General features: G+C 48.5%; 1 protein-coding gene across 1 annotated transcript; it reads right to left on the reverse strand.

Moving 5' to 3' along the window:
• Window positions 1-68: 68 nt before the first annotated feature.
• Window positions 69-5744, reverse strand: LOC119950041 (nuclear receptor 2C2 associated protein). Its single transcript, XM_038771954.1, has 6 exons — window positions 5656-5744; window positions 3350-3502; window positions 2819-2909; window positions 1547-1652; window positions 1325-1392; window positions 69-571 (listed from the first exon to the last, which is right to left on the reverse strand). Exons 2-6 carry the CDS (start codon window positions 3391-3393, stop codon window positions 455-457), a joined length of 426 nt encoding a protein of 141 aa, XP_038627882.1. The 5' UTR covers window positions 3394-3502; window positions 5656-5744; the 3' UTR covers window positions 69-454.
• Window positions 5745-19885: the final 14141 nt, after the last annotated feature.

Genomic DNA, 19885 nt, shown 5'->3' on the forward strand with positions numbered 1-19885 from the left:
AGACCTGCTGACTATCTGTCCCACCCCCTCCTTTGCTTTCCTGCTGATTATAGCCACAATAAATTGGGCTGAAAATGGGATCAGGGCAGAGCAGAAGATCATAGTTAAGGGTGGGGGAGGTGATAACAGGGAATGATTTTCCAGGCCCAGAACCCAGTTTAGCTTAGCACCTGCCACAGCTCCTGGGTCCAAGGGTTTTAGGCTTAGGTTTTCAAAGGAACTGGTTTTGCAACAAGCTCCAGTTGTGGTTAGCTACTTCCTCGGGGAGTGGGGCGTAGGAAGACACCGGGAAGCTGCTCCCAGTCACAGCATCCCTACTCTCATGTCTTTCGCTCAGATGTTCCCTGCCTTGACCCAGGCTGAACAGGGAAAGGGCCAGGGCCACTGTGCTTGGACAGGAAGGGATGGGGAAAGGGTGGAAGTTGGGTTTGTTCACTCCTCACCCCCAAGTCAGTTAGAGCCTCTCCCCAAAAACGCGCAGGTGGTAGATGATGATCCTGCCAAAGAAGTCGGTACTGTTCTCGAAGGTGATTTTCAACTTGTCCACCATCACATCTGCCACGGGAAAGCTGTGCACAAAACAGTGAAGGGAAAACAGGTCCAGGATCTTTGCATTCTAAAGTCCGACAACCCTTGTGTTGAAACTAGGTTAGGGGACCTTCCTGAGGAAGGGTCAGACAGCATTGAGCTCTAATAATAATAATGATGGCATTTATTAAGCGCTCACTGTGTGCAAAGCACTGTTCTAAGCGCTGGACCAACAGAACCCTTGTGGAGCAGATAGCTCCTCCAAAAGTGGGGAGGAGCAAGAGGTCATCTGGTCCAGCCCCCTGCTTCCAGGCAGAAAACACTCACAGCCCTTCTCAAATGCCTGCTCCGATGTTTAAACTGCACTGAAAGCTGTGTGAGGCCTAGTGGAAAGAGCATGGGCTCGGGAGGCAGGAGACTTGGGTTCTAATCCCAACTCTAGCCCTGGCCTGCTGGGTGACCTTGGACAAGTCACTTAACTTCTCCGGGCCTCCGTTTCCTCAACTGTAACAGGCGGATAGAATACCTATGCTCCTTTTCCATTAAAGTGAGAGTCCCAAGTGGGACAGGGACTGTGTATGACCTGATTATCTTATATCTATCCCAGTACTTAATCCAGTGCGCAGCACATAGTAAGCACTTAACAAGACACTATGATAGGAAAGGGAAGCCATCCTCTACTACTCAAAGGGGGCTGGCTAAGAGGCACTCCCCTCCCTTCCGGCCCTCCCGCTCCCGGGAGGAATGGGACTGAACTGAAAGCCAGAGCTAGGGGCCTGATGGCAGAAAAGGATATCTGCAACGAATTGAAGTCTTCGGGGTAGAAATCTGTGATCTTCACCAACGTTTCGTTCTTCCTGCCGCCTACAACAGGAGGGGGAGAGCAGGTCACCGGGGTCCCTGGCAGAGGGACAAGGAGCCCGGCTCTGGCACAGGGTGGCCCCTGCAAGGACCCAGGAGGGCAGAGCCGCTGGCCCCAGTCTACCACCACCCTCCCACCCCCATTGAACAGTATTACCTTCCAGGCGACCATGCCGGCAGGCGAACCCGCCCTGGAACTGGATCTGGATCTGGGACACCTTGACCGTCTGTGGAAATTCCAGCACCACCCACTGGGAGGATCCCTAAACCAGAAATCAGAGATGGGTGTGGGTTACACCCAGTAGCCCAGGAAGTGGAGACCAGTCAATCATTTGGATTTATTCACCACTTACTGGGTCCAGAGCACTGTACTAAGCACTTGAGAGAATACGATAACAACCTAACAGACGCATTCCCTGCCCACAACAAGCTTACAGTCCAGCGGGGGAGACCAGTCCACAGGGGTAGCCTGGGGTAGTAGAGGGAGTTGCCTGAAGCTCAGCTCTGCCTTCCCCTCGGCTGGCAGGCGGCAAAGGATTTGAGCCTGCCCGTAGAGTAATAATGATACTGCCCGCAATGGGCCTGTCAGTGATCACTACCTGGCAGCGTGGCTCAGAGGAAAGAGCGTGGGCTTTGGAGTCAGAGATCATGGGTTCAAATCCCGGCTCCGGCAGTTGTCAGCTGTGTGACTGTGTGACTTCTCTGTGCCTCAGTTCCCTCATCTGTAAAATGGGGATTAAGACTGTGAGCCCCCTGTGGGACAACCTGATCACCCTGTAACCTCCTCAGCGCTTAGAACGGTGCTTTGCACATAGTAAGCGCTTAATAAATGTCATCATTATTATTATTCTATTCCTGGTTCCAACCCTATGATGGCCTCGCTGGATGGCTCTGAGAAATGCAAGTTGTCCACCTGATATAGGGTAGACCTCAAACCCCTCTCCATGGCGGACAAGTGGAGAACAGCCTGTAAAAAGGCAATGAGCAAAAACCCAAAAGCAAGGGCAGCATGGCAGAGTGGATAGAGCGCGGGCCCGAGAGTCAGAAGGTCATAGGTTCTAATCTCGGCTCTGCCACTTGTTTGCTGTGTGACCTTGGGCAAGTCACTTCACTTCTCTGTACCTCAGTTCCCTCATCTGTAAAATAGGGATTGCGACTGTGAGCTCCATGTGGGACTGGGACTGTCCAAGCCGATTTGCTTGCATCCATCCCAGAGCTTAGAACAGTTCCTGGCACACAGTAAGCGCTTACAAATATCACAGTTATTATTATTATTATTATTATTAAAGGGAGGGTAGGGGAAAGACACACAAAGGTTTCGTGTTGTGTCGGGCAACTGGGATTTCCGACAGCAAATGGGTTGTGAGCCCTGTCCAATTGGAGCAGAAGGAGATATCCTTCCAGCTCCCCTCTCTGTTTCTTGGCTTACCTGGTCTGAGTTCCAGCAGGTCTCCTCCAGCTGGTCAAACAGATGCTTCTTCCCAAACTGCTTCACATCCCGGTTGAGAACAGAACTCACCCTGTGGGCACACGGGACACAGAAGGCCTGAATCATATATTCCCCTCTGCCCTCCAAAACAAACACACACATACCCACCCCCCACAACCAACCATCTGCCAGTGGCAGGAAAAGGCCCCAAATAAGAGCAGAGCCTCATTCCCTCTCTCCAACACAATGCCAATTTTCCTCTGCCATTCCACCTCGTGAGGGTGGGGGGTGGGGTCTGGTCTTAGATCATCCATGCTCAATGACTGAAGGGCAATTTGGCCTTCAAAGCCCAAGTGACCATCAGGATCAGTCCCAGGGCTTCCCATTAACCCTGACATCAGGGCCAAGTACAGTGGCAAGGTGGGGGCCAGATAAGTGTTCTTTTCTTCCCAGGGGAGGGAACAGCTCACCTCCCTGATTCAGGGGAAAAAAGGTTCAGTCAGCCCTCTGCTAGCAGAAAAGGAGTCTCACCTACTCACTGTCCCACTGCAGATCAATGGCACTGTTGGGGCCATCTTAGCAAAGGCCAGGCAGCTAGGGAATCCTACCAACGAGCTTCTGGAGGTAAGAAGCAGATCCAACTGTATCTTGGCTGCGACTGGCACTTACAACGCCTGTCTTCTGCTGCAGAAAGAGAGACCATTAAGAGACTTTTGAGTTTGCAATGGACTCCATTTGGTGATATCCTGTGCCATTATCTACTGGGACCCAAAATTCCAGAACATGGGCTGGAATTCTGAGCTACAGTTCATTCATTCATTCATTCCTTCAAATTTATTAAGCGCTTACTATGTGCAGAGCACTGTACCAAGTGCTTGGGAAATACAACAATAAAAATAGTGACATTCCCTGCTCACAACAAGCTCACAGTCTACAGCGTGGAAGCAGCGTGGCTTAGTGGAAAGAGCACGGGCTTGGGAGTCAGAGATCGTGGGTTTGAATCCCAGCTCTGCCACTTGCCAGCTGTGTGACTTTGGGCAAGTCACTTAACTTCTCGGTGGCTTCAGTTACCTCATCTTTAAAATGGGGATTAAGACCGTGAGCCCCACGTAGGACAACCTGTTTACCTTGTATCTACCCCAGCGCTTAGAACAGTGCTTGGCACATAGTAAGCACTTAAATACCATCATCATTATTATTATTATTATTACAGGGGGAGAGACATAAATACAAATAAAATTACAGACATATACATAAGCATTGTGGGGCTGGGAGGGGAGGACAAAGGGAGCATGTCAGGGCGACACAGAGGGAGTGGGGGATGAGGAAAAGTAGGGGTTTAGTCTGGGAAGGCCTCTTGGAGGAAATGTGTCTTCAAAAACGCTTTGAAGGAGGGGGAGAGAGTAACTGTCGGCGTATTTGAGAAGGTAGGGCATTCCAGGCCAGAGGTATGACGTGGACTGGAATCGGCGGTGAGACAGATGAGATTGAGGCACAGTGAGAAGGTTAGCACTAGGGGAGTGAAGTATTTAGGCTGGGTTGTAGGACAGAAGCAAGGTGAGGTAGGAGGGGGCAAGGTGATGGAGTGCTTTAAAGCCAATGGTGAAGAGTTTTTGCTTGATACAGCGGTGGATAGGCAACCACTGGAGATTTTTGAGGAGGGGGGGGTGACATGTCAAACTTTTTTGTAGAAAGATGATCTGGGCAGCAGAGTGAACTGGAGTGGAGAAGAGGCAGGAAACAAAGAGGCAGGAGGCTGGGAGGTCAGCAAGGAGATTGATGCCGTAATCTCGGCGGGATAGGATGAGTGTTTGTATTAACGTGGTAGCAGCTTGGATGGAGAGGAAAGGGCGGATTTTAGCGATGGCCGGAGCTCGGGCAACTGGGAAATTCATTCATTAAATCGTATTTATTGAGCGCTTACTGTGTGCAGAGCATTGTACTAAGCGCTTGGGAAGTACAAGTCAGTAACATATAGAGACAGCCCCTATGTTACCAATTTGTACTTCCCAAGCGCTTAGTACAGTGCTCTGCACATAGTAAGCGCTCAATAAATACGATTGATGATGATGATGATGACTGCAACCTCCAGGGTGTTGTTTAAACACTCCAAACCAACCCCACCCCGGGCAAACTCTGCTCCCCCTGCTCCTCAGGCCCCCGAATTTGAAACGTGACTGTCTTAACCGGGGCAAGAGAGTCACGGTCTGCGGCTTCCAGAGAGGGGCCGGGGCCGTTCTAAACGGCCCCGGGGGAGTCAAATGGGTGGAGTTAAATGCCGGAACATGAAGGGTTTAAAGGAAAAAAAAAAGAAAGAAAAATAGAAAGGCGAGGGCAGGTTGGAAAGAAATTGTCAGCTGTGTGACTTTGGGCAAGTCACTTCACTTCTCTGGGCCTCAGTTCCCTCATCTGTAAAATGGGGATTAAGACTGTGAGCCCCCCGTGGGACAACCTGATCACCTTGTAGCCTTCCCAGCGCTTAGAACAGTGCTTTGCACATGGTAAGCGCTTAATAAATGCCATCATCATTATTATTAAAGAGAATTAAGTCATGTGACCCGTCAGGCTTCTCTCCCGAAGCCCTTGGGCCAGCCCGGCTTCTCCTCTTCCCCCCGTTCGATCCCTCCACACAAACTACCCCCCCCAACAACGCCCTTATTCATTCATTCATTCAATCGCATTCATTCAATCGTATTTATTGAGCGCTTCCTGTGTGCAGAGCACTGTACTAAGCGCTTGGGAAGTACAAGTTGGTAACATACAGAGACGGGCCCTACCCAACAACGGGCTCACAGTCCTTAGGCCGTCGCAGTAAGGGCTCAATAAGTATTACTGACCAACAGCAGCCCCCGCGCATGCGCAGTGCGAGGGGTCGTCGGGTCAACTCCCGAGCCAAGCCGTCCTCAGCGCGGGCAGGGAAAGGGGCCCATGAGGCTTCGCGGCAGGCGCGCGCCGCGAGCAGCGCGAGACGCGCGGGGGCCTAGAAACTCCCAACTGCTTCCTGGTGAGACGGGGGGGAGGGGGCGGGGCTCCCGCGGGCGTCTTAAAGAGACACCACCCTTCCGCCTGCTCGCCTCTTCCCTCAGGCACTTCTGTAGTATTAAATGGTATTCAATAAAGGCATTTCATTCATTCAGTCGGATTGCCTGAGCGCCTACTTCCCTCTCCTAAGATAATTAACAATAAAGGAACTAGCAGCTTGTTGTCTACCGGCAAACTTGGCATGACTGACTCCATCTTGTGCATACCAACAGTAACCCTTTATTTTGTGCAGACCGAAAGCACTCCAGTGTTCGTAAAGTAACATTAACCAAAGTGGCCCCTCTCTGTCTGGAATGTCCCCATCCTGTGTTGACCATTATCTCCTGATAACATCTTGTAAACAGGGATTTTAACACGAACCAAACCATGACAAACAAACGGTTGTACTTTAACTTGGGATCTTGGAATGCCAAGGCCTCACGTAGGGCACTACTCTCAGGAATCCTTTGTGTAGCTCGGATTTGAAACCCAATAAAAGAGGAAGAAGCAGCTGGGATCGGAGCTGCTTGTCACTCGTACCTCTCCCGGGAGGTGAACAGGCAGGTAGCCACTTTCCTTCTTTACTGCTCTATCTGAACTCATGTCTCCGAGTCATTTTTCCTATCTGCGTCACCACCCTGAGTACAAGAACCCTGCGGCCGATTTACACCGATTAACCTATTTTGCACCCTACTTGTCAATAACACAGCCCAGAACTAAGCCGAAGAGTAAATGTGACTAAGATCTCGGTGTGAAGAGCCTGGAAAAAGTCGTGAACTGTGCTGTTGTAACGATTGCCACAAAAATCAATCAATCAATCGTATTTATTGAGCGCTTACTGTGTGCAGCGCACTGTACTAAGCGCTTGGGAAGTACAAGTTGGCAACATATAGAGACAGTCCCTATCAATCAATCAATCAATCGTATTTATTGAGCGCTTACTATGTGCAGAGCACTGTACTAAGTGCTTGGGAAGTACAAATTGGCATCACATAGAGACAGTCCCTACCCAACAGTGGGCTCACAGTCTAAAAGGGGGAGACAGAGAACAGAACCAAACATACCAACAAAATAAAATAAGTAGGATAGAAATGTACAAGTAAAATAAATAAATAAATAAATAAATAAATAAATAAATAGAGTAATAAATATGTACAACCATATATACATATATACAGGTGCTGTGGGGAAGGGAAGGAGGTAAGACGGGGGGATGGAGAGGGGGACGAGGGGGAGAGGAAAGAAGGGGCTCAGTCTGGGAAGGCCTCCTGGAGGAGGTGAGCTCTCAGCAGTGCCTTGAAGGGAGGAAGAGAGCTAGCTTGGCGGATGGGCAGAGGGAGGGCATTCCAGGCCCGGGGGATGACATGGGCAGGGGGTCGATGGCGGGACAGGCGAGAGCGAGGTACAGTGAGGAGATTAGTGGTGGAGGAGCGGAGGGTGCGGGCTGGGCAGTAGAAGGAGAGAAGGGAGGTGAGGTAGGAGGGGTGACAGCCCTACCCAACAGTGGGCTCACAGTCTAAAAAGGCCCAGTGAAGTGACTTGCCCAAAGTCACACAGCTGACAATTGGCAGAGCTGGGATTCGAATCCATGACCTCTGACTCCAAAGCCCGGGCTCTTTCCACTTGCAAAACGGCAACTCTGTGGTGTTTCCAGTGACAAGGGATGGATCCGAAAGCTGGACAGTGAAAAAACAGGATAGAGAGGACATCGATTCTTTTGAAATGTGGTGTTGGAGACAGCTTTTGCGAAGACTGTGGACTGCCCAAAAAACAAACAAATGGATTTTAATAATAATAATAATAATGGCATTTGTTAAGCGCTTACTATGTGCAAAGCACTGTTCTAAGTACTGGGGGGATACAAGGTGATCAGGTTGTCCCACGTGGGGCTCACAGTCTTAATCCCCATTTTACAGATGAGGGAACCGAGGCTCAGAGAAGTTAAGTGACTTGCCCAAGGTCACACAGCAGACATGTGGCGAAGCCAGGATTCGAACCCATGACCTCTGACTCCAAAGCCCGAGCTCTTTCCACTGAGCCACGCTGCTTCTCTAATTTTAGGGCAAATTAAACCAAATTGGTCTTTGGAAGGCCAAATGACTCGACTTAGATGAGCATATTTTGGACGCATAATCAGGAGGACTAATTCTCTGGAGAAGACACCAATGCTAGGAAAAGTCCAGGGAAAACGTGGCAGGGGCAGACCAGCGGCTAGATGGATAGAGACCATAACAATGATAACAGAAGAGCCATTAGAAAGGTTGCGGATTATGGCAGAGGCCAGGACGTTCTGGAGAAAGTATATCCATAGAGCCGCTATGAATCGGAAACGACTCGACAGCACTTAATAAAAATAAAAGCTGTGTACAGAGCACTGTACTAAGTGCTTGGGAAAGTACAATCCCCATTTTCCAATGAGGTAGGAGTGTGGCCTAGTGGATAGAACATGGACTTGAGAGTCAGAAGGACTTGGGTTTTAATCCTAGCTCCGCTACTTGTCTGTTGTGTGACCTTGGGTAAGTCACTTAACTTCTCTGGGTCTCAGTTACCTCATCTGTAAAATGGGGATTAAGACTGAGAAGCCCATGTAGGACAGGGGCTGTGCCCAAGCTGATTAGTTTGTGTGTACCCCAGTGCTTAGTAGTTTCCGGCACATAGGCAGCACTTAACAAATACCATAAAAAAAGGTAACGGAGGCACAGAGAAATAAAGTGACCTGTCCAAACTCACACAACAGACAAGTGGTGGAACCAGGATTAGAACCCAGGTCCTTCCCAGCCCCTGGGCTCTATCCACTAGGCCATGCTGCCACTCAAACACTGGCTAGTGATTAGCATTCAGGTCACAGAATCAGAATTCGCTAGAGAGTCTTAATCCCAAATTTTGAAAATTTGGAAATTAAAATGTGATTTTTAACAATGGACTGCCCTGGACTCGCTAACTCACAAGCCCGTAAACCTGGCGTTGTCCTCAACTCATCTCTCATTCCACCCACGTATTTGTTTCTACCTTCATAACCTCTAAACCGCCCTTTCCTCTCCATCCAAATTGCTACCATGCTGCTCCAACCTCTTGACCTATCTTGCCTTGACTACTACTACTTGCCTCTTCGCTCCTGGCCTCTTCCTGCCTCTTCCTGGCTTCCTGTCTCTCCCAACTCCAATCCATACTTTGGCACCGCTGAACAAATCATTAATCAACAAAAACGTTCCGTTCATGTCTCCCCACTCATCAAGAGCCTCCAATGGCTGCCCACCCACCTCCACATCAAACAGAAACTCCCTACCATCGGCTTTAAAGAACTCAATGCTACCTCACCTCACTAATCTCCTACCACAGCCCAGCCTGCACACTCCGCTCCTCTAGCACCGGTTTACTCACTGTTCCCCAAACTTTTCTATCTCGCCACCAACCCCTTTCCCACATCCTCCCCCTAGCCTGGAACTCTCTCTCCCCCCATTTACACTAGATCACCACTCTCCACCTTCAGAGCATTACTAAGGTCACATCTCTTCCTTTCCTCTCCATCCAGACTACTACCACGTTAGTACAATCACTCGTCATATCTCGACTGGATTACTGCATCAGCATCCTTTCTGATCTCCCAGCCTCCTGTCTCTCCCTACTTCAGTCCATACTTCACTCTACTGCCCGGATTATCTTTCTACAGAAACACCCTGGGCATGTCACCCCCCTCCTCAAAAATCTCCAGTGGTTGCTTATCAACCTCCATATCAGGCAAAAACCCCTCACTATTAGTTTCAAAGCTCTCCATCACCTTGCCCCCTCTTACCTCACCTCCCTTCTTGCCTTCTACAGCTTAGCCCACACACTCCACTCCTCTGGTGCTAACCTTCTCACTGTGCCTCGTTCTCGCCTGTCCTGCCATCGACCCCTGGCCCACATCCTACCTCTGGCTTGGAATGCCCTCCCTCCTCAAATCCGCCAAACTAGCACACCTCCCCCCTTCAAAGCCCTACTGAAAGCCCACCTCCTCCAGGAGGCCTTCCTGGACTAAGCCCCCCTTTTCCTCTGCTCCCTCTCCCCTCCTCATTGCCCCCACTCGTTCTGTCTGCTCTATCCCCTTCCCTGCCCCACAGCTTTTGTGTGTGTATATATGTATTCAATAAGTGCTTAATAAATACCATCATTATATGTACATATTTATAATTCTATTAATTTTATTAATGATGTATATATATATATATATAATTCTCTTTATTTATATTGATGTAACTGATGCCTGTTTACTTGTTTTGATGTCTGTCTCTCCCCTTCTAGATTGTGAGCCCGTTGTGGGCAGGGATTGTCACTATTTGTTGATTGTCACCTTCCCAGACTGAGCCCCTTCTTTCCTCTCCCCCTCGTCCCCCTCTCCATCCCCCCATCTTACCTCCTTCCCTTCCCCACAGCACCTGTATATATGTATATATGGTTGTACATATTTATTACTCTATTTATTTATTTATTTATTTATTTATTTATTTATTTTACTTGTACATTTCTATCCTATTTATTTGATTTTGTTGGTATGTTTGGTTCTGTTCTCTGTCTCCCCCTTTTAGACTGTGAGCCCACTGTTGGATAGGGACTGTCTCTATGTGTTGCCAATCTGTACTTCCCAAGCGCTTAGTACAGTGCTCTGCACATAGTAAGCGCTCAATAAATACGATTGATTGATTGATTGATTGATTTGTTGCTGAATTGTACTTTCCAAGCACTTAGTACAGTGCTCTGCACACAGTAAGTGCTCAATAAATACGATTGAATGAATGAATGAATCTCTTTAAGAGGCCTTCCCCGATTAAGCTCTCTTTGTCTCCCTCTCTCTTCTGCATCATCTATGCACTTCAATCTTTGGACACTTGATATTCACCCCACTCCCACAGTACTTATTTTTATATCTTTACATTTTTATAAATTACTTATTTATTCATATTAAGGTCTGTCTCCTTCCTAGATTTTAAGATCATTATGGGCAGGGAAGGTGTCTGCCAATTCTGTTGTATTGTACAACAAGCCCTTATTTAGTACTGTGCACATAAACTCAAATATGATCGACTGATAGATTGATTTAAAAAAAATTGGTGTGTGAACACGACGGCACTTGGTCAGACAATGCAGGTTTCAAGCAGTATTTGATACGGTAGCCTAATGGCTGAACCTGGAAATGCAAACGTACTATGCAACTGGAACCACTGCTTGCTTATAATAATAATAATAATAATGGTATTTGTTAAGCACTTACTATGTGCCAAGCACTGTTCTAAGCGCTAGGGGAGATACAAGGTTATCAGGTTGTCCCACGTGGGGCTCACAGTCTCAATCCCCATTTTCCAGATGAGATAATTTAGGCCCAAAGAAGTTAAGTGACTTGCCCAAGGTCACACAGCTGACAAGTGGAGGAGCCAGAAGTAGAACCCATGACTTCTGACCCCTAAGCCCGGGCTCTTTCCACTGAGCCACGCTGCTTCTCTAGAGCTTCTCTGCTTCTCATATCGCTGGTAGTAGTCGATCAACCCCATGTGGCTCTTCAAGGAGTTGTGGTAATGGTATTTATTGAGCTCCCACTGAATGTAGTGTATACTAAGTGCTTTGGGAGGTATAATAGAGTGAAGAGGCATGTTCCTTCCCCACAAAGAACTTATACTCAAACGGGGGAGACAGGTATAAAAACATTTCGAAATAATCACCACAGATACTGAATTTACAGTTAAACAAACACACCAGTACTGACGATAGGAATAAAGTATAGAAAGAATAGAGATGGCTGGTGAGATGATACAACTTGGGTCAACAGCAGGATGTAGTTTCAAGCACCTCAATTTCCCTACCCTGGTAAATGGGCATAATCTTTTCTTTTTTTCGTGGCATCTCTTGCTCTGAGGGAAGGGAAGGTGAAAAACTCACAAAAGGAGCTTCAGTAAATGTCAATTTAACATTATAGTGATATTTGTTAAATATGTGCAAAGCACTGTGGTAGATATAATACAATCAGATCAGACATTAGACCTGTCCCCACAGGTCTCACTGTCTTAAGGGGGAGGGAAAACAGTTATTTAAAGTTGACAATAATCATTGGTATTTGTTAATCAATGGTATTTATTGAGCATTTACTATGTGCAGAGCACTGTACTAAGCGCTGGGATAGATATTAATCAGGTTGGATATAGTCCCTGTCCCACATGGGGCTCTCAGTCTAAGGAGGAGGGAGCACAAGTATTGAATCCCCATTTTACAGATAAGGAAACCAAGGCACAGAGAAGTTAAGTGACTTGCCAAAGCAAGTGATGGAGCAGAATTAGAATCCAGGTCCACTGACTCACAGGTCCACACTCTTTCCACTAGGCCATCCTGCTTTTCATTTAAGCACTTAGTACAGTGCTCTGCACACAGTAAGCACTCAATATATGACTGACCAAATGAATGAATGAATTTAATCCCCAGTTTACAGGTGAAGAAAGTGAGGGACAGAGAAGTTAAGTGACTTCCCCAAGGTCACACAGCAGGGAAGAAGCCCAGTCAGAATTAGAACCTGAGCCTTCTGACTCCTAGCCCTGTGCTCTTTCCAAAGGCCACACTTTCCTTCTGTATTTCACTTATCATTTACTAATCATACCAGTTAAGTGAAATGTAGACTGTTGTAAACTCCTTGACAGCAAGAATTGCATCTTCTAATCATATTGTACTCTCCCAAATTCTGCACACAGTAGGTCCTCAATAAATACTATTGATTGAAATGTAAGAGTAATGAAATATGGGTAAATTTGAAGGCACACTAGGATCCCACCCAACACCAGACCTCAGACCTAGAGTCACGGAAGAGGCCTCATCCTTTGACAGTCCATACTTCACTCTGCTGCCTGAATAATTTTTCCAAAGCAAAGAAGCAGCATGGCTCAGTGGAAAGAGACCGGGCTTGGGAGTCAGAGGTCATGGGTTCGAATCCCGGCTCTGCCACATGTCTGCTGTGTGACCTTGGGCAACTCACTTAACTTCTCTGAGCCTCAATTACCTCATCTGTAAAATGGGGATTAAGATTGTGATTAAGATCAGGGCAACCTGATCACCTTGTATTCCCCCAGCGCTTAGAACAGTGCTTTGCACATAGTAAGTGCTTAACAAATGCCATCATTATTAATGAGAAGCAACGTGGCTCAGTGGAAAGAGCCCGGGCTTGGGAGTCAAAGGTCGTGGGTTCTAATCCCGGCTCCGCCACTTGTCTGTTGAGTGACTTTGGGCAAGTCACTTAACTTCTCTGTGCCTCAATTCCCTCATCTGTACAATGGGGATTAAGACTGTGAGCCCCATGTGGGACAACCTGATCACCTTGTATCCTCCCTAGCTCTTAGAACAGTGCTTTGTACATAGTAAGTGCTTAATAAATGCCATTATTATTATTATTATCTCCCCACTCCTCAAACACCTGCACTGGTTGCCCATCCATCTCTGCATTCATTCATTCATTCAATCGTATTTATTGAGTGCTTACTGTGTGCAGAACACGGTACTAAGTGCTTGGAAGAGTGCAATACAGCAATAAACGAACACATTCCCTGTCCACAACGAGCTTACAGTCTAGAGGAGGGGAGACAGGCATTAATATATATAAAAAAATACACCTACGTACATAAGTGTTGTGGGGCTGGGAGGGAGTGAAAGAACAGAGGGAGTAAGTCAGAGAGACGCAGAAGGGAGTGGGAGAAGAGGAAAGGGGTGGGAGGGCTTAGTCAGGGAAGGCCCTCTGGAGGAGATGTGCCTTCAGTAAGGTTTTGAAGGCCGGGAGAGTAATTGTCTGTAGGATTTGAGGAGGGAGGGTGTTCCATGACAGAGGCAGGATATGGGTGAGGAGTCGGTGGCGAGATAGGCAAGATTGAGGCACGGTGAGAAGGTTGGCATTAGAGGAGTGAAGTGTGTGGGCTGAGTTGTAGTAAGAGAGTAGCGAGGTGAAGAAGGAGGGGGCATCAAGCAGAGACATCTCAGCATTGGCTTTAAGTCACTGAATCAGCTCTCTCCCTCCTTCCTATCCTCACTCCCCTCCCACTTCAACCCAGCCTCCACACTTCATTCCTCTAACACTAGCCTACTCACCGTACCTTGATCTCATCTCTCTTGCCTTCGACCCCTTGGTTACATCCTCCCTCCTGGCTGGGGCTCCCTCCCCCTTCATACCTGACAGACCACCACTCTCCCCATCTTCAAAGCCCTACTAAAATGCTATCTCCTCCAGGAAGCTTTCCCTGACTAACCTCTCATCTTCCCACGCTGAGAAGCAGTGTGGCTCAGTGGAAAGAACCCGGGCTTTGGAGTCAGAGGTCATGGGTTCAAATCCCGGCTCCACCACTTGTCAGCTGTGTGACTTTGGAGAAATCACTTAACTTCTCTGGGCTTCAGTTACCTCATCTGTAATAAGGGGATGAAGACTGTGAGCCCCCCATGGGACAACCTGATCACCCTGTAACCTCCCCAGCGCTTAGAACAGTGCTTTGCACATAGCAAGCACTTAATAAATGCCATTATTATTATTATTATTATTATTATTATTCCCACCGTATTCTCCTTCCCTTCTGCATCACCTATGTACGTGGGTATAATAATAATGGCATTTATGGTATGTACCCACTAAGCATTTAGGTAATTACCCCAACCTCCATCCCCACAGCTCTCATGTACATATCCTTATAGTCTGCTTCCTCTAACTGTAATTGATTTTAACGTCTGGCTCTCCCGCTAGACTGTAACTCCATGAGGGGAGGGATCGGGTCTACCAACTCTTCTGTACTGAACTCTCCGGAGCACTTTGTACAGACATCGGTGCACAGTAAGCACTTAATAAATAATAAATGATTGATTGTGATCCTGCCCTTGGATTTGAGTTGGGGATCAGACTGAGATCATTTGGGGTCATGGAGGGGAAGGGGAAAATCATCTGACTCCTCAACTCAGTGATGGAACAGAGGAGAGGGAAAAGAAGGGGCCAGGCAGACAGCAGGGGTCAAGCACTGACTGGAAGTGACTAGCTGAGGGAAGGAGGAAGGATGGATGGGAGGTGAAAGAGTTCAAGCAAATAATAATAATAATTGTGACTTTTTATGGAATTTGTTGAACACTTACTATGTTCTAGGCACTGAGATAGATACGTGATAATTGGGTTGGACACAGTCCCCATGTCCCACATGGGGCTCACAGTCTTAGTCCCCATTTTACAGATGAGGGAATCGGGGCGCAGAGAAGTTAAGTGACTTGCCCAGTGTCACACAGCAGACAAATGGCAGAGCCAGCATTAGAACTCAGGTCCTCTTGTCAAGAGCCCCCATCTTGCACCAACCAGGACTTTCCTGGACCGGGGGAGCCTCAGTGGCACATAGTAGAGTCAAATCACACCACCAGCCCCCAAGGCTACTGCGGAAAGCTTTTTACTTAGTTTTGCCAACATACAAGGGAGTGACACATACATATACACACTCACTCCACCAAGGGTCCACTACCAGTTTGCTGGTCAAGGGAAGCCTGTTCCGTCTGATCAATCAATCATATTTATTGAGCGTTTACTGTGTGCAGAGCACTGTACTAAGCACTTGGGAAGTACAAGTTGGCAACATATAGAGACAGTCCCTACCCAACAGTGGGCTCACAATCTGATCTGTTGATCCCACTGCAGAAGGTTGGGAGAAGTTCCTGGTGACATGGACCGCTGACACCGCAAGCCTCCTCGGCACACCGCTTCCCCGTGCTGCTGCCTTAATAATAATAATAATGATGGCATTTGTTAAGCGCTTACTATCTGCAGAGCACTGTTCTAGCTTCCTTTGAGTGCTGCTCTCTCCTGCTCTGCTTTGGCCTCCCTGCGTGCTTCTGCTCCAGGTGCTTCCTCACCATTCAAAGTGACCACCTTTTATCTGTCTCAGCTGTGGCTCTGCTACACCTAGCAGTCTTTGATTCGTCCAGGCCCACAATCGCCTGTCCCAAGTAGAGCGCATCAGTGCCTTCGCCAGTCTTTTCCTTATTGTTGTCCGCGGGATCACAAACAGTCGCTGATAAGGCAGCTTGTTGTGGGCTCACCACATCTCTAGCAGCGTGGCTATGTGGAAAGAGCACAGGCTTGGGAGTCAGGGGTCATGGGTTCAAATCCTGGCTCTGCCGGTCAGCTGTGTGACTTTGGGCAAGTCACTTAACTTCTCTGTGCCTCAGTTACCTCATCTGTAAAATTAGGATTAAGACTGTGAGCCCCACGTGGAACAACATGATCACCTTGTATCTCCCCCCAGCACTTAGAACAGTGCTTTGCCCATAGTAAGCGCTTAAAAATGCCATTATTATTATTATTATTATTATTATTATTATCTCTGACTACCAGGCCCGTGCTCTATCCACTAGACCACACTGCTTCTCTGCTGCTTAACGTTTGTTAACCACTTACTATGTGACAAACACTGTGCTAAGCCTTGAGGTAGATAGAGTCAGGGCAGACACATTCCTTGTCCCACAAGAGACTTACAATCTAAGGGGAATGGAGAACAGGCATCCAATCCCCATTTTGCAGATGAGGAAACAGGCTCAGAGAAGTTAACTGACTTGTCCAAGGTCACACAGCAGACCAGTGCTGGAGCCGGGACTAGAACCCAGGTCTCTTGACTCCCAGTCACTTGTTCTTCCCACTAGGGCAGGTTAATGGGAACACTGGGCAGAACAAATCCATGTGTCTGCTGTGTGACCTTGGGCAAGTCATTCCACTTCTCTGGGCCTCAGTTACCTCATCTGTAAAATGGAGATGGAGACTGTGAGCCCCATTTGGGACAGGGACTGTGCCCAACCCGATTTGCTTGTATCTACCCCAGCACTCAGTACAGCGCCTGGCACATAGGAAGCGCTTAACAAATACCATAATTATTATTATTAAATCCTTTAAGTAGTAAAAGTATTTATTGAGCACCCCTTGGGTGCAATGCACTGTACTACATAATAATAATTCTATTTATTCTGATGGTATTGACACCTGTCCACTTGTTCTGTTTTGTTGTCTGTCTTCCCCTTCTAGACTCTGATCCCACTGTTGGGTAGGGACCATCTCTATATGTTGCCGATTTGTACTTCCCAAGTGCTTAGTACAGTGCTCTGCACACAGTAACTGCTCAATAAATATGACAATGAATGAATCCAGACAGGTGGCAGAGCGTGAATTAGAACCCATGACCTTCTTGCCACACTGCTTCCCATACTTGGGAAGTATAAAACGACCAAGTGATATAATCCCTGCCCTGGAAGAGCTGATACTTTAATGACACTTCTACTGTGACCTTTGGGCATTTGATATTCACCCCACCCTCAGCCCCATGGCACTTATGGACATATCTATAAATTATATATTATAAATTATTTATTTATATTAATTCCTGTCTCTAACTGTAAGCTCGTTGTGGGCAGGGAACATGTCTACCTACTCTGTTGTATTGTACTCTCTCAAGCACTTAGTACAGTGCTCTGCACACAGTAAGTGTTCACTAAATACCATTGATGATGATGATGATGATGATGATGATGACGATGATGGGGGCAGGAGACATAACATCATACATCATTCAGAGTAATCAAAATTAATAATTGAATGTACAATTGAAAAAACACATGTATATAAGCGGGGAAAAGGGGGAGTGGAATCTCAGAATTCCCTAAAATGGCTGCTGCCATGGCTGAAGGGAAGGGAGGAGGCAGCCATCTTAGGGAGCCGTCCCTCTCTAAGAAGGGGCCTACTGTGTTTTCCAGAGACGTGTAGAAACACAAATGCTCATGTTGGTCCAAGCCCAACTAGACTATTGCTTTTTATCCCTTCCCCAGTCAGCCTTTGTGCTCAGCCATAATTAGGGAAACCAAACCACAGAAGCTTAGAAGTCCTGGGCCAGGCCAAATCCTCTTGCCATGGGCCTTCCCATTTGGGAACATAGAAAGAGAGGGCTGGAAAAACAAAAACTCAGAAGGACCCCCACACTGATAATAGGCTCCTCAGAGGAATCTTGGAGCAAGTGGCGAAAAGCCGAAGGGGGGTTGGGGGGTAGATAGTCGTGTAGGAGGTGGCTGTCATGGAGACACTGTCAGAGGCTCCCTGGATGAGTCACGGGGTTACCCTCTAAAACAATGGAACCTTCAAATTGGAATAACAAATTTAATTAGCGCAGGGTTGGCTGAACCTCCTTAATCTGGGAAATCCAGGATAGGAAGCTGTGGGGCTTCTGGGGGAAAAGCAAACAAAAAACCCCCCCAAAACCAAGACGTGACGCCCCAACAAGGCCAGGGCCTGGGAACCCCTACCCTCCCTCTCTCTGTATAGATTCCTGGGTTCCGAAGGATTCTTCTGCGCAGCTTCGCGCAGGGTGCACTTTCACCCAGGGCCCGCAGGGGGCACTGGCGGATCGCAGCACGGCACGACCTCGGGTGCCCAACCCCAAAGCAACCAGAAAGAGATTTCAAAGCGGCCAAGAGATGCCCAGCCAGCTCCCGGCCTGGAACAAGGGCAGTGGTCACCCGGACAGAGAGGGGTGCGATTCCTCGCTCCTCTTCCACTTGGCTACCGCCTGGGACTAGGGAAAGGACAGAGACAGAGATCGGCCCAGCCAGCAAAAGGCTGGGCTCTCCATCACCTCGCCCCCTCCTACCTCACCTCCCTTCTCTCCTTCTACAGCCCACCCCGCACCCTCCACTCCTCTGCCACTAACCTCCTCACTGTACCTCGTTCTCGCCTGTCCCGCCATCGACCCCCCGGCCCACGTCATCCTCCGGGCCTGGAATGCCCTCCCTCTGCCCATCCGCCAAGCTAGCTCTCTTCCTCCCTTCAAGGCCCTACTGAGAGCTCACCTACTCCAGGAGGCCTTCCCAGACTGAGCCCCCTCTTTCCTCTCCCCCTCCTTCCCCTCTCCATCCCCCCTCCTTGCCTCCTTCCCTTCCCCAAAGCACCTGTATATATGTATATATGTTTGCACGTATTTATTACTCTATTTTACTTGTACATATCTATTCTATTTATTTTATTTTGCTAGTATGTTTGGTTTTGTTCTCTGTCTCCCCCTTCTAGACTGTGAGCCCGCTGTTGGGTAGGGACTGTCTCTATGTGTTGCCGACTTGTACTTCCCAAGCGCTTAGTACAGTGGTCTGCACACAGTAAGCGCTCAATAAATACGATTGATTGATTGAACAGGGCCGGGGTGTCCATTCGAAGGGGAGATCTGTGATGGGAAGGACAGCAGAGAGGTTCGGGGAGCTTGGCAAACCGGGGACCGGGCCAGCTGGCCCCAGGCGCCGGCGCCAGCCCCTGATTTATTCCGTGGCGGCCGGAACCGTGTCCTCCTTTCCCAGCTTTTTAGTCAGCTTCCCACGGGTCGCCAGGAAGGCGAGGGCCAGCTCCCGAATTTCGGCAAAGCTGGGAACGGACAGGGGTCGGCCCGAGATGGAGGACTGTGAGCCCACTGTTGGGTAGGGACTGCCTCTATATGTTGCCAATCTGTACTTCCCAAGCGCTTAGTACAGTGCTGTGCACATAGTAAGCGCTCAATAAATACGATTGATGATGATGGAGGAGAGGAAGAGGATCATGGGGGCGGAGCCAGCGAAAGAGACGGAGATACGAAAAAAAGAGGGGCCGAGAAATCTCTCCCTGTAGGGCCAATTTGCTGGTGGGGCGAGTCTCCCTTGTTCCCTGGGTCCTCAATCCCACAGTATCTGAGGACGGAACCCAGGACTCCGGGAAACGCAGATGCTCGGCATCTACTTTCAGCAACCTCTTGACCCAGGGGGATTTTGAATTCGGAGCTGGGGGCTGCAACTCCTGAGGTCACGGCCGTGGGCCTGACGGCGGGGGGAGCGAGGAGCAGGGGGCCTCAATTGACAGGACAGGGGAGTTAGGAGTTGTTTGGGGCAAGCGAGTGAGGGAGACGAACAGCGATACCCCTAGTTGGGGATGAGGAGCTCAACGGAGTCAAAGAACGAGCGAGAAAGCAAGACACGGGTGGATAGCCTGGCTGTAGGGATTATTGGCGAATCGCCGTCCGAGTTTAG

This window comes from Tachyglossus aculeatus, chromosome X1, assembly GCF_015852505.1.
Source record: "Tachyglossus aculeatus isolate mTacAcu1 chromosome X1, mTacAcu1.pri, whole genome shotgun sequence".
In the NCBI taxonomy this organism is placed as follows: domain Eukaryota; kingdom Metazoa; phylum Chordata; class Mammalia; order Monotremata; family Tachyglossidae; genus Tachyglossus; species Tachyglossus aculeatus.